The 14,857-nt window shown below is 37.1% G+C and overlaps 1 protein-coding gene across 3 annotated transcripts in view; it reads left to right on the top strand.

The window, feature by feature from the left end:
• The window catches only part of LOC150098232 (solute carrier family 12 member 2-like), a 571,711-nt gene that overhangs the window by 516,297 nt on the left and 40,557 nt on the right, over positions 1-14,857 (top strand). For all 3 annotated transcript variants that reach the window (XM_090406235.1, XM_090406234.1, XM_090406233.1), the window contains one exon: positions 10,467-10,575. In XM_090406235.1, the coding sequence (XP_090262361.1) occupies positions 10,467-10,575 (109 nt within the window). The remainder of the gene's footprint in view (positions 1-10,466; positions 10,576-14,857) is intronic.

Genomic DNA, 14,857 nt, shown 5'->3' with positions numbered 1-14,857 from the left:
ACACACACATATATATATGATGAATAAAAGTGAAGATAGTGTACACTCTCATCTTAACCTGATTTTACATCAGATTATCTTTGTATACTTCGTTCAGTTTTAACTGTCTTACAACTGGAATTTAAACTATGTATTATTCAATATATTGTCTTATTTACACAATACAACTTGTAATGTTCTGAACAGTATTTCTCTTTGCACCTTATCATGTGCCTTTTCCAGATCTGCAAAACTCAGTTTCTTGTTGCATACTTGTGATCTATTATCTATTCGTCTTAACGTGAAAATACGATCCTGACACGTTTTATATTCTGGATGTCTAGAGTAATCACCCATTTGGTTCAAATCCAGCTTGTTCTTCTCCAAGAACAAGCTGGATTCTTCTATATTTTTTTTAGTCTCATTTCAAGAATGCTTGCATAAATCTTACTTGTAACACTTAATATAACTCACCTTTTATAGGTGAGTGCTGTGAGAACTTTACTCAAGTCATTTGAAATTCGCCCGCCTGGTTGGCTTAGTGGTTAGTGTATCAATTCTCCAGCCAAGAAGCTGCTGGTTCAAATCACGCCAAGGGCATGTATGTATGTTTGCCATACTAACCAATTACCATATGTACTGCTGTGACCTGTGTCCTGGCACAGTATGATCTTTGATGTCTTTGCACCATAAAAATCAAATGAAATAAATCATTCAAAATTTAACCTTCTGACCAAGCCTTATGAATTGTATGTTAGGCACCATATAACTCTAATCTCCATATTTAAGCATTTCCAGTTGAATGTCATTCTATTCCAGCTACCCTTCCTGATTTCTGGTTCTTGATAGGATTTCCTCCCTGAAATCTTCATATGTATTTCCTTCTGAATTCCTCTTAAATATTTACCATCCTTCTGTTATTGGTGGTGGGCAATAGATGGCATTGGTGTAGTTGCAGCACCACCACCATTTTAACTGATGTACCTTGCAGTGGAAGAGGTTATGGGTCTCTAAGTAGGTTTGTCATGGCCTTGAATGGTATCACTTACACTGCACGAAGAAGGGGGGGGGGGTAGAAATCGGGTTCCCTGCTCTGTAGACCAAATATAGCATTTGCCATTTCAGATCTCCAGTAACCTGGGCAGTGGTATTTCACCAGGTGATGAAAAGAACATCTACCACCTAATGTCAAATCTACTATTTGGCTATTGTATGTGGATGATGTGTTTGCAATTTCGTCAAAATTGCCACAAAAATGTCACTGTTTCTGTATGTATCATTATCTTCTCCAGATGCCACTGAACTCAATGTTACCTGATAATTCTAGTTTCCTTACATCTTATCTATGCACACAATTTTTTTTTTCAATCTTTTCATTTTTTTACTCTGTGCATTGACTACTCTTGCCTCCAGGGAGCACATAACACTGAAGTTTATCTGTTATTATAATTATAAGCAGCAGGCCAGAAGAGTCAAGTGTTTTACAGAAAGCTAACTGTGTATGAAAAGAAACTGGCTCTGCAAGTTAAAGACAACCCAAAAGCATTCTATCATTATGCTGCAAGTAAAAGAAATAATGAATTTGAAAGAATAACTACTGAATGCAGATGGTATGCATGTGACTGATGCAGAAGTGATTGTTCAGCTAACGAGCAGCCATTTTGCTAAATGCTATCAACCTGGTATATGTAACATTGAACTCACCATATGAGGGAACTCATGTTGATGAGGAGGACGTACTAGAATTGTTGCACAAACTGAATAAGAATTCTGCAATAGGAACTGATGAGATATCATCACGGATGCTAGAAGATTGTTCAGCTGAATTGGCTATTCCTCAACCAGGCTATATATTTTGAGTCTGAGAACAGGGAAGATTCTATTGGAGTGGAAAGAATGATCATAATCTCAATGCACAAGGGTGGTGCAAAGACTGATGTATCAAACTATCGACCAAACAGTATCTCAGTAGTGGCGGTGGTGACAATTTTGGTAGATTGGTTAGGGCTTGCATTCAGAAATGGGTTCACAGAGAATCACTACTTTGCAATGAACAGCATGGGATTACTAATGGAAGGTCTCGTTTTAGCAACTTACTCACATTCTATAATAATGTTACCACTGAGCTAGAAAAGGGGAATCGATACACCATGATACTTTTGGATTTTGCTAACGGTTTTGACAGAATACAGCATGGAATACTGTTATATAAATTGGAGAATATGGTTTTAGAATAATAATTATTGGCATGGATAAGAGGATGGGTGACTGACATATCAAAAAAGTGATATGGGGGGGGGGGTTAATCTGCAAGATTCAAGATAACCACTGGTGTGCCTCAAAGATCAGTTCTTGGTCCATTGCTATTCAATCTGTACGTTAATGAGATTGGGAAGGATATGACATGTGACATACAGCTATTTGCTGATGATGTAAAAATAGGTATGGTAATCAGGAGTGCTGCTGCAGTACTTGCAGAATGATTTGAATAGGCTGGAATTGTGAGCATGTGAAAATGGTTGTCATTTCAATTGTAATAAATGTAAAGTCATGCACTTTGGTGTGATTATGCTTGAAGAATGTGATGAGGCTAGGGCTCTTGGAATTTTAGTGGACAGGAAGTTGGAATTCAAGGATCATATAGCAAAAATTGTAAATACAACTCAGAGAATAATGTCAATGCTGAAATGAACCTTGATGTAAAGATATGGAAGTCATTTTACCTCTTTACAAGGTCTTGATAAGACCTCACTTGGACTACTGCACTCAGATCTGGTTTCCATGGTGATTCTGATACAGTGGAGACTGCAAAAGAGTGTCAAAAATGTTATCAGGATAGTGGAATACAGATTATGAAAACAGATTGAGAATTTGTAGACTACAGACACTAGCAAACAGGAGAAAGAGGGGTGATATTATTGAGACTTGCAAATTTCTGAAAGGATTATACAGAATTTCAGCAGATAGAATTTTTCATTTTATGGAAGGTTGGGAAAGGACATGACAGCATCTATGGAAGCTGAGAATGAATGCTGTCAATAAAGGGGTTAGGGGTAGATTTTTCTCTGAGCAGTGTGTGACGGGAAATCATTGCCATTGGATGTTGTGTGTGTAAGTAGCGTGAATAAATTCAAGAAAACGTATGACAGCTGGTACAAATAGTATGGCCTCCCTCGATGAATTCCTGACTCCCTGGAGGTCTCTCTTAATAATTAATACCTTGGCAAATTAGTTCAGTGAGTGCAGGTTGAGTAATTATTATGGGACTTTGTCAACTGTGGTTACATGGATTAGGAGAGATCAGGTAGCTGGAAAGAAATAGAATTTATGCACTTACTAAGAGATAATTACTTGAAATGGCACGTGTTGGATGGTCTCTCAATTTTAAGAATGTTGGATTTAGTCATAGAATCAGAAAATCTGTCCATAACTAAGGTAGCTATGTCGCCACAGAATGGGGAGGTGGCCAAAGATACAGAATTTGCAATTAAGAAGGAAGTGTGCATGGAACTACAGAACAGGTGAACATGATAGGCATTGGAACAACTAGCAGTGGTATAATGGCATAAGAATTTGCATAGAAAGGAAGTAGCAGTGCATGGTAGATATTCAAGGAGTACTGAAGAAAGCAATATGAGACTATATACCAGAGATCAGGAAAATAAATCTGGTAAGAGTTGGATGAGTGATATCACTAAAAAAATAAAAAAAAAAAAGTAAAGAATATATGAAGAGAAAAGTGATCAAGCTCATGAGTAATACAAGACGCAGGCAAGAAAGGTGACCAGCCTGATATGAGAAGAAATTGGCCAAGCAGGCCAAAAGAAATTTCAGATTTCTTCTGCTGTGTGGCAAGTAAAAAAGAAGAATGACAATGGAAGGATAACTTTAATGAGTGCTGATCATAGCGAGATTACAAAAGCACGCAAAGTAGTAGCTACCATTTTGCAAGGCTCTGTTATCCAACTGAAAATAACTGCTGTGACAGGAACTGATGTAAGAATTGGTTGATGAATTCAGCTTTGCATTAAGAGCCTGCAGTATCCTAATATAGCCATGGGATTATATGGATTAGCTTGCAATATTACGAGAATGTTCAAAAAAATTGGCACTGCCTCTGACCAGGCTGTTTAGCTTGTTTCATTGCTGGTAGTCCTGAAAGAGGAAAAATTGTTGCATTTCATTACAGAAATGAGACTGAGGGTAGTAAATTATAAACCAATCAGCATTTTGAGACTGGTGTTACCACCATTGTAAAAAGTTAGACACAGCATTCAAGAATGGGTAGATAGGAATGATACTCCATGGGGGAGGGGGGAGTAGCATTGTTTTGTGAAGAGTAGGGTAATGCCTCGGTGATTTGTAATTTTTTTTCCACAGGAAAAGTTATGGCTTCAAGTTTGGCCAATGGCCAAACCAAAGAGCAGTATATGAAGGATGGAAGTGATTATCAGTGTGCCACAGGACTGTGCTTTAACCACTGTTACTTAATTTGTACTATCAATGATACAGGAAAATCTAAATGATCAAGATAAAGTAGTTAATCAACACAATAGCTTGCATGATTTTGACAGTCTGGCAAAAGATGACAGATATTAGTTTAATGTAGAAAAGTGTAAAGTTATGCATTTTGGAATGTATGATTACAAGTTGTTTTTCAGTGATGGAGCTCTACTCCAGGAAACTGCTGAAGCTAAGGATTTGTGGATGTTGGTGGGTAGGGAATTGGAATTCAGAGGGCATGCTGCAAAATCCAGCCAAGGTAGCTCCTCATAGAATTAGTTATTGAAGAACATACAAGGCTTTGATATAAGCACATCACCTGGGTTTCTTGGGGATGAGATAGTAGCAGAGAGACAAGTGTATAAAATGTTAGTGATATATGGAGCTCCCTATGACAACAGATTGAGGGTTTGTGGGTTGCAAAAGTTGTTGATAGGTTGGAAAAAAAAAAAATGGTATAAATGTTTTACAGGATTGATGCAGAGGTAATTGTTCTTACCTCTGTAATCCGTAACCTAGTGTAAGGAGTATTAGGAATAAAGGCACAGAGTTTTGGGGGCCTTGATAAAATTAGTCAGTCTACAAATTTATGTCAGTGAGACCTGGTTAACAGAAGATGATGCACTCGCAGAAATAGAAGATTATAGCATTTTCCAAAAAAAAAAAAAAAAAGGATAAAAGAAGGATAGGATATTACTGATGAAAGCAGCAGATGTTATTTTTGAGTCATCTTGTACTGGTATGAGGTTGTAGCAAGCATGGATTTTAGATAATAGGGCAATGCTACAAGCCGTGAAATGTAGAAATGATTCTGAAATGTTCGTGTAGTGAAATACTCAGTGGCAGCCAGTGAAAATTTGAATTGGGGGTGCTGCATATACAAAATTTAAAAAAATAAATAAATAATTTTTTTCCTAATCAATAACCAATTTATTAATAAATTTACATATTAAAAAATTGCTTTATTAAAAATATTTCACCCTCACCACGAACAAACACCAATAATAAAAGTTTCGTATCTCACACAGAAATAATGCGTGCATGCATACAATTTATCTGTAAGCGACACTGCCTAAACGAGCAGTGTCGGAATCACTTGTAACGTGCAATGAGAAGTGCAAACGAATATCAGAGTCTAGCTGCAATAGGCCTAACGTGATAATTCTGACATTGCGTTAGATCGCAGTGCATTTGTTTCGTGTAACGATAATTGATAAAATATAATTCTTTTCATATTTTCAACAGTGACACTAGTCATAATTCAGCCTCGTATCTATAATAAATAAATAATTATGTTATTTTAACAAAATAAAATTTACAAAAAATAGTTCACCCTCACCACGAACACGCACTAATAATAAAAGTTTCGTATCCCACAGAAATAACGCACGCAAGCATACAATACACTGCCCAAATGAGCAGCATCGGAATCACTTGTAACATGCAATGAGAAGCACAAACGAATATTGGCGAGTCTAGCTGCAATTGGCCGAACATGATAATTCTGACACTGCGTTAGATTATTATTATTATTATTATTATTGTTCCGTGAAACTCCAAGGAGTCGACAGACTCATCGAGGGAGACCCTAACATCATGTCAAGAACAACTATTCAACATTCACACAGTATCTATCATACCTTGCCTTGAACTCATTCACGGTCATAGCACCCACAACAGACTCTGGAAGCTTATTCCACTCATTTACCACTCTCCAAGTAAAGAACCTAGCTCTAACACCCTTGTCAACCACGCTCTTGCCCAGCTTCCATGCATGGCCCCTAGTCCTCCCACCACCAGTCATATTTTCAAAAATATCTTCTGGATCAATCTTATAAAAACCCTTCAGTAATTTGAATGTCTCAATCATATCACCCCTCCTTCACCTATCGTCCAATTTCTGCAACCCACAAATCTTCAACCTATTCTCATAAGGTTCATTCCACAGACCTGCTATCATCTTGGTCACTCGTCTCTGGACCCTCTCCACTTCCTCCCCATCACGAAGAAACCCTGGTACCCATAGCTGGGCACAGTAGTCCAGATGGGGTCTTATCAAGGCTCAATACAGAGGAACAACAACTTGTTCGTCTCTGCATGTTAAAGTATTTTTCAGAAGGCAAGTGATTTGGTGAGCTGTTTTAGTTACTTTTGCAATGTGCCCCCTAAACTTCAATTCCCTATCCACCAACACTCCCAAATCCCTGGCCTCATCAATCTCCTGGAGTATGGTTCCACCAATGCGATATACTGCTGCTATTCTTTTCACCCCAAAGTGCATAACCTTACACTTTGCCACATTAAATTGACATCCATTTTTCCTAGCCCAGTCCTCCAAACTATCCAAATCATCCTGTAAAATTTTGACATCCTGTGCACTCACAATTGCTCTACCCAACTTTGCATCATCAGCAAACAAGTGAACACTTCCTCTCAGATCCTTTCCAATATCATTGATGAACAAATTGAAAAGCAGTGGTCCAAGAACAGAGTCCTGTGGCACTCCACTAGTCACAAGACGTCTTTTAGACTCCACTCCTGAATAAACCACTCTTTGATATCTCTCCTTCAACCACCCTCCTATCCATCTCACCAACCCTATATCTATACCCATCTGCTCCAGTTTACTGATTAGGGTTCCATGTGGTATCCTATCAAAGGACTTGGCAAGGTCCAGTAGTATCACTGTAAACCCATTACCCCTATCCAGTTCAGCCGTCACTGTGTTATAAAACGTGAGCAAGTTACTGAGGCATGATCTACCCTTCACAAAACCATGTTGTCCCCCATACAATATCCCATTTTCATCTATCCAATCCTGTATTCTTTTCTTGACTAATTTCTCTAAGACCTTGAAAATGATTCCTGATATGCTAATCGGTCGGTAATTTACAACAGCAGTCTTGGAACCACCTTTATGCAGTGGAACTATTTTCCCCTCTTTCCACCCGCTCGGGACTAACCCAGACCCGAGACTCAAATTAAACAAAATGGTCAAGGGTACTGACAATTCTTTAGCTGCTTCTCGTACAACACGAGCTGGTATACCATCCAATCCCACAGATGTATTGACATTGAGGTTATGCAATAGACTACTCACCTCCACTTCATTAACCACAATTCCCGTATAATCTACTGGTTTATTCGTTTCTGCAATGTCACCACCTGGATGATATACTTTTGCAAAGTGCTCACTAAGTAAGTCAACTATCTCAACTGATTCAGTTACCTCCCTACCATCGGCATTCTTTAAAATCAATCTGCCATGTACATTTTTCCTTTTACTTGCTACATATCTAAAAAACTGTTTAGGATTCTCTTTAGCCTGCATGGCCAATGTTCTTTCGTAATCCTTTTTTGCTTTTCTTACCACACTCGTCACCCTTCTGGCCTGCGCTTTATACCGTTCATGTGCCTGCCGGTCACCCTTCTCCTTAAATTCCCTCCATAGTTGTTTCTTTTTTTGCAACTCAAGCTTAATGGTGTTATTCATCCATTTAACCCCCACTTGATTTATTATTCGGACTCTAGGTATACAGTCAGCCATTGCTTCATGCAAGCACTTCTTAACTACCTCCCATGCACTATCAACTTCTAGTCCTTGCAGTTGTACATGCCATGGCACTGAACCAATCAAACTCCTAAGCTTGTCATACTTTCCAGCCCGATAATTCCACATGTACCCTGTCTTAATTGAAAATTCTACACCTTTATCCACCTCCCAAGTTAAGACCCTATGATCACTCTCACCGATTGGTGGCAACGTGGTCATATTTGTTACAGCCAAATCCTCAGATGTAATTACTAGGTCAAGCACTCTCTGACCCCTAGTATTTTCCATTACATGCTGTCGCAGATAGTTATCCCTTAATAACCGCATAAAATCCAGTTCCTTCCTCCCGTGTGTCCTCTCCTCACTCCAATCAATGCGACCATAGTTGAAATCTCCCATAATAATCACCCTCCTTCCACCCATTTCTTCTATTTGCTTGTGCATACTGTCACCACCATCTTTTCCATCACCTGGTCTATAGCAGCACCCAATTGTATATTTAGTTCTGCTAGCCACAATCTCACACCAAATGGCCTCAAATGTGCTCTTTTCTCTATCCTGCAATTCAACTTCTATTCTCCTTGGCTGGAGCTCATCAGCTATCATCAACAATACTCCTCCCCCCATTTTATTCTCTCTGTCATTCCTGAACCCACTATACCCATCACATTCAATCCCACTAGTTATATCATCTACAGTCAGCCATGTTTCACTAATACTTATAACCTGTGGTCTGGAAGTGCCAACCATGGCCAAAAACTCTTCTTTCTTGTTCCTAATACTCCTAGTATTAGTGTACATGAATTTAAGACCCCCATTACCCCCCACCCTACCTTGATGCCTTCTATTAACTATCCCACTCAGATTTGTTGTCCTTATTTGCTCTGGCATATTATATTCATTCTTACATTCAACTGTCTCCATAAGGACTGTATCTCTACTCCCCCCCCTTAACAAATCTAGTTTCCCTGAATTTGCACATCCACTGCATTCAGCAACACTTTCTCAAGTCTTCTTACACCGTAACCATTCAAATGCAAGCCATCCATCTTATATAGATCCTTTCGCCCATCAAACTCACTCCACACATCCACAAATTCCACACCACGCGTCATACATATCCCACGCATAAAGTCATTCGCAATTATAGCCCTCCTTTTAAACATTTCACTGTCATACCGTGGCAAAAGACTAATCATTCGAACTCTCTCACTCTTTTCTTTTGCTACCTCAAACAATTCATTCAGTTTGTGATCTGTTTGCTACCTCAAATAGATCACAGTGCATTTGTGTCGTAATCTAAAGCATTAATCTAACAATTCCAATTAACTATTCAATCAATGTCAAAACATAAGCTGTAACCTTTAACATGTTGTATTGCATTTATATAATGTTGTAAGCATTGTTATTATTTATAAACACAAACAAAATTTACTTTTTTCATTTTTTCCTTGGGGGTGCTGCAGTGTCACAGTGTTTATGTATGAGCCACCACTGGAAACAATGTTAATAATGGGTGATTTTAACTAGAAGGCATTGGCTGGAGCAGAAAGTTACATGTATGCGAAAGGAGATAATGATAGCTTAGCAATTCTGTCTTATTTAGCATGTGGTTGAAGCGGTACATAGGACACAAGTGTTTTGATTTATTAATATCTCATATGGTGATAGTAAATGTCACCACAATGCTACCATCTGGGTAGATAATGATCAAGTGGTTTTGATATGGAAAGTGCAAGCTTCACAGAACAAAAGAGATGTGTAGAATTTCAGAGCAGGAGGCTATAGTAATCAGACTGATGTTTTGCTGGTTGTTTGAATGATTATTAATGACCCTTCCCAACTTCATCTGCAAACAACTGAATATCCCCAAGTAATCCACTATGTCATTGACATAAAGGTTTAACAGTAGAGGTCCCAGTACTGAACCCTGTTGTTCCTCACTTGTGACGTTTTGCATCCTTGACGCTTCTTCGCTCATACACCATTCTCTGCTGTCTATCAAATAGATAATCCAATTCACTAGTCTAATATCTAAACCCATCTTTTAACTTAATATCAGCTTAATATCAATGGCACCTTGTTAAATGACTTTGTAAAAAAGCGGGATATATAAAATTGGCAAAGTTATGATAATCATAACTTTGCCAATGCTAACTATGGCCAATCTGACCCATTAAGGTTTGCAACAAACATTTATCATCACTGAATAATGCGAATACTTTTGGTGATGTAAAACATACGTGGACGTGCTTACACACAAATGCACTTATTACTGATTATGCATTATTCTAATACAGTCTAAATAATACGAAATCAGTACAGTGACTTTGATAAACTAACTTTCGTTTGCATACAAAACATTTTATATAGGTTAAAGTAGCATTTTTACATTATGAATCTACTTTTTTTTTATTTAACTGTATTGCAGCAAACAAGAATTTGAAAGCCTTATTAATAAATGGAAAATAAAAGATGAAGCAGATGAAGAAAGTCCTCTTGCTGTTTCTGAAACTGAAATTTTAGCACTGAAAGACAAGGTATGTAATATTACATGAAATCATGATTAAAGAGTGTACATATTTGTGTGTTAAAGTGGGCAAATTAACAATACTAGTAATTATTACTTCACACCTCCATAGTCCCAGTCCTCATTGGAGGAGGCCATCACACTACACTACACTATCCACTCAACTCAGAGCCCAAATATGACTTATGCCATGTCTGGTCTCTAGACCAGGGATTCTGCCTCTCTCCTTTCAGATACATATACCCTTTATGACACAGGCTATGTATTGGATAATTCATAAGGCCAAACTTGATGTAAACACACCAGGACAATTTCTGTTATCCTCATCCCAACAGAATGTGCACAGAGATAGTTTCATCTGCATAAAGTGAAGAGATGAAATTACAATAGCATATCCAATTTTGATATCAGGTTTAATACCATTTTCCTTCATAATGTGAATCATATAGATGTACATCCTTGTCTTACACTTGATTTAACATCCAACCATCTTCCTGTACTCCCTTCAGTTCTAACTGCTGACTTAAAACTCAAATATGGACTTAGTATTTCTTGATATAATGTCCCATTTACACCATATAATGATATTTTGAACAGCTTTTCTCTTGGCACCTTATCTCTCTCCCCCCCCCTAAATGCAGCGATGGATATTGATTTGGAGCCAAGGGTGATGGTAATTTGCGGAGTAAATCTCCGATATGTAGGCGAGGAAAGCTTCTGAACATCCTGCAGTAGACAGAGCTCAAAGTATAGCTTGAAGGGAGACACTGTCAGGACTTTTAGAATAACAGCCTAAGTTTCAATCTCTCTCTGATGCACACGTTGCCTCTGTTCAGTATTGGCGCACTCACAACAGCGCGTAGTATACATTTGTTTGGAACTCAAGCTCGCTTTTTGTTTTCAAACATGCTACTGTCTTTTTTGTACTTGTTCTGTTATTACAATTTTAAGTCAATGTAATTCTTTATATATTTCTTTGATTGTGATACCTGAAGATGTTGATCTATTCAACGAAACTAGTAGTATCTTTTCAAATATACCATGTCACCTTTTTTTCTCTCTCGGTATCAGTCATTAAAGCTTTTTCATATATATATATAAAATTAATAAAAAAATAATCTGATTATTTTTTTATTAATAACTAACGATTATTTTTTACTAAGCCTATATATTAGTACTCGTGGTACTAATATATAGACTCATGGCCTTTCATGAGTTGCAATTATAAAATAACTTCTTGAAGAACAATAGCAAGAAATAACAACGATAAGTTTCAGTGAAAAACTTCTAGTTGGCATTTGCAAAATTTAATTATTACAGATAGTTTTTAAATGTCAATAGTATACATTTCTTTAAAATAAAACTGTGAATCCCACTCTTGAAAGGCTATAAGCCTGTAGAACATTAATACCATTGGTGTGCTAAAGCTTGTCCAGTGGCTCTCATCTAGAGATCAAACATGATTTTTTTTTTTCCAAGCCACTTCAGGCCTCTAATAATTAGGGTGGTGGTCTCACACCAGTCAGCAAAAATTGCCTACCACCTAAAGCCATTCAACAAACATTCATGCCACATTTGGATTTGTTCCTATTGGTTGGAGAGCAGTTATTCTACTGCTTGGCTAACCAAACTAGCAAAAAAAAAAAAAAATTGTGTCAATGGCAGGATGTTGAAAATGTTTTTTTATATGTATTATTCACCTTCTGGTACATAGAAAAGTGTAAAAGATACTTTATGAGAGTAACACGGTTAACATTTTATGTGTAGTTTGTGATCAAAAGTTTCTTCCAAGTCTGTCAGCCTTTGTACAGTATTTAGATGTTTAAAGAGCACTTCTAACTGCATCAATGCACTATAACTTCGTCTTCTGCTGAATCTTTCTTGCCATTTTAGCTTTTGACTCATATTCAGTTTTAGTGATTTATACTATCTTTAATTGACTATTTTTTACACCTTGAATAATAATATGGTCAAGTTCTTTATTGCTAATTATTGATGATAGTGACATGGACAGGCACCAGAGTATTACACGGTGGAGTGGAATCAAGGAAAACAAGAGTGACTAGTAGAGTTCCTCAGGGCTCTGCTAGGACCACTGCTCTTCAGTTCATATATTAATGATATAGGGAATTGTTTGTTTCCTTGTGCGATTCTTTCTACTTATTATTTTGTTTTTCCTTAAAACTAACCAACCAAGGCAAACAGTACTCCAAAATTTCAATAAGATTATTTGTTAATTTTAGTTTGGTCTTAGTTAATCTTTAAACCTTTTTTTTCCCAGCAAAACAAGTGATTAAGATTTTTTTTTTCCATTGATGCTAATTCCACAGTTTTCCCATGAGACATTATTAAAAAAAAAACTTATAATGTAGCAGAAAACAATTTGGGTGATCTCCTTACCTTACTCCTCTTCCAATTCCAAATTCTTTTCTCTTATGTTCTAGCTTTATACTGGCTGTTTGAGTTTTGATTTTTTTTATGTTGAGCCCATGCATGGAGCAGTTGGTTCCCCCTTATCCAACACATTAGTCATCTTATCATAAAACATAAGCAGGTTGCTAAAACAAGACCTGCTTTTTATAAACCCATGCTGACCATCATAGACAATCTTATGTTCAATCCTGTATTCTATTTCTAACCATCTTTTTCAACACTTTGATCACAATTGCAGATATATAGACCGATCTATAATTGGAAACTTCTGTTTGCAAACCATGCTTTTGGAGAGGTATTATTTTGCCTTCTTTCGACTTCTTAGAAACCTTCCCCACTGCAAGACTTTCATTAAGTAACCAGGACAAGGGCATCACCAACTCTTTTGCACATTCTTTAAAAATACGTGGTGATATGTTATCCATTACCATAGCTTATTAACATTTAACCCAAGCAACGCTTGATACACCTGATTCTTTCACCTTTAATTCCCTAATTCTTGCTTCCCTTATACATGTTGCACAGCATCATTCACTCCAATTTGATATACACTGATGAAACTTTCATTAAATAATTCCACTATGTTATTGCCATAGTTACTCCTACCATAACTATCAACCAGTATTAACCTGCCATAATTATTTTTCCTCTTGCTTGCCACATAGCAGAAAAATTCCCTTGGATTAGCTTTGACCTGACTGGCCAATCTCCTCTCATACTCTACTTTTTCTTTTTTAACCTTGCTCTTTATCTATTCCATGCATTTGTTAATGCAAACTGTCTTGTACTTCCTCATAACTTCTTTTGTGACAATACTTACTTGATTTCACTGTTCATCCATCTCAAATCCTGCTCTATTTATTCACTTAACTCTTGGTATGCAATTATGCATTGCTTGTGTTAGATACTGCCTTATCATTTCCCATGCACTGACATCTTTTCTACACAATTCATCAACCCAATGTATTGATGCTAGTTGACTACAGAGTTTCTGATAATCATCTATTTTATAGTTCCACATAATAGACCTTCTTGATAACAACTTTTTCTGTTTGACTACCTTCCAAACCAACATCTCATGATCACTTTCACCAATAGGTGGTAGTGTTGATAAACCTCTTGTTGCTTCCATCACATGCTGCTTTAAATAGTTATCCTGGAGAAACTGAACAAATTTACTCTCCTTGTTACTATACACTATTTCTTCTTTCCAATCCACATTCCTATAATTAAAATTCTCCCATTAGGATCATCTTCCTTTTACTTGCCCACTAATTTGTCTAAACCACAATCAATACTCTCCACATTCTCTGGCCTATAACAGCATCCTATTAGATATACTATTCAATTGATCTGAACTTCACACCAAACAGCTTCAAAATCTTTGCATGTAGTACTGTTTTCCACTTCGATTCTTGAAGGACACAATTCCTCTGCTACGTTAACAATAACTCCTCCTCTCTTGATCTTCCTATCCTTTTGGAAAATTCTATATCCTATCATTTCAAGTCCTGACAGTATATCAATCCTCAGTCAACCAAGTTTCACTAATGCCAATTATCTCTGGGCATAACTGATTGAATCAGTGCTACAAACTCAGCCTCTTTACTTCTGATACTCTGTACATTAGTATACAAGCATAACAATTCTCCACTCTTTGAGGCCATCCCATCAACACAATCACTTTTTACTCTCTGTGCTATAGTGCACTTCTCTCTTCATTCTGACTATGCCCTTTTCCCTGATTCTGACTGATTTTCATTTATATTCTTATCATTTCCACCATTTTGTACTGCATCGCTTTGATCTGCTATGATCATTTCCTCACCTTTGTATCCATCCTCTTCTTATCTTTCTAC

The sequence above is a fragment of the Typopeltis vanoorti genome, chromosome 16 (genome assembly GCF_054136105.1).
Source record: "Typopeltis vanoorti isolate ZY-2024b chromosome 16, IOZ_Tvanoo_1.0, whole genome shotgun sequence".
NCBI classification, from domain to species: domain Eukaryota; kingdom Metazoa; phylum Arthropoda; class Arachnida; order Uropygi; family Thelyphonidae; genus Typopeltis; species Typopeltis vanoorti.
Note: the sequence above shows the minus strand (reverse complement) of the source record. Positions and strands in the feature narration are given on the sequence as shown.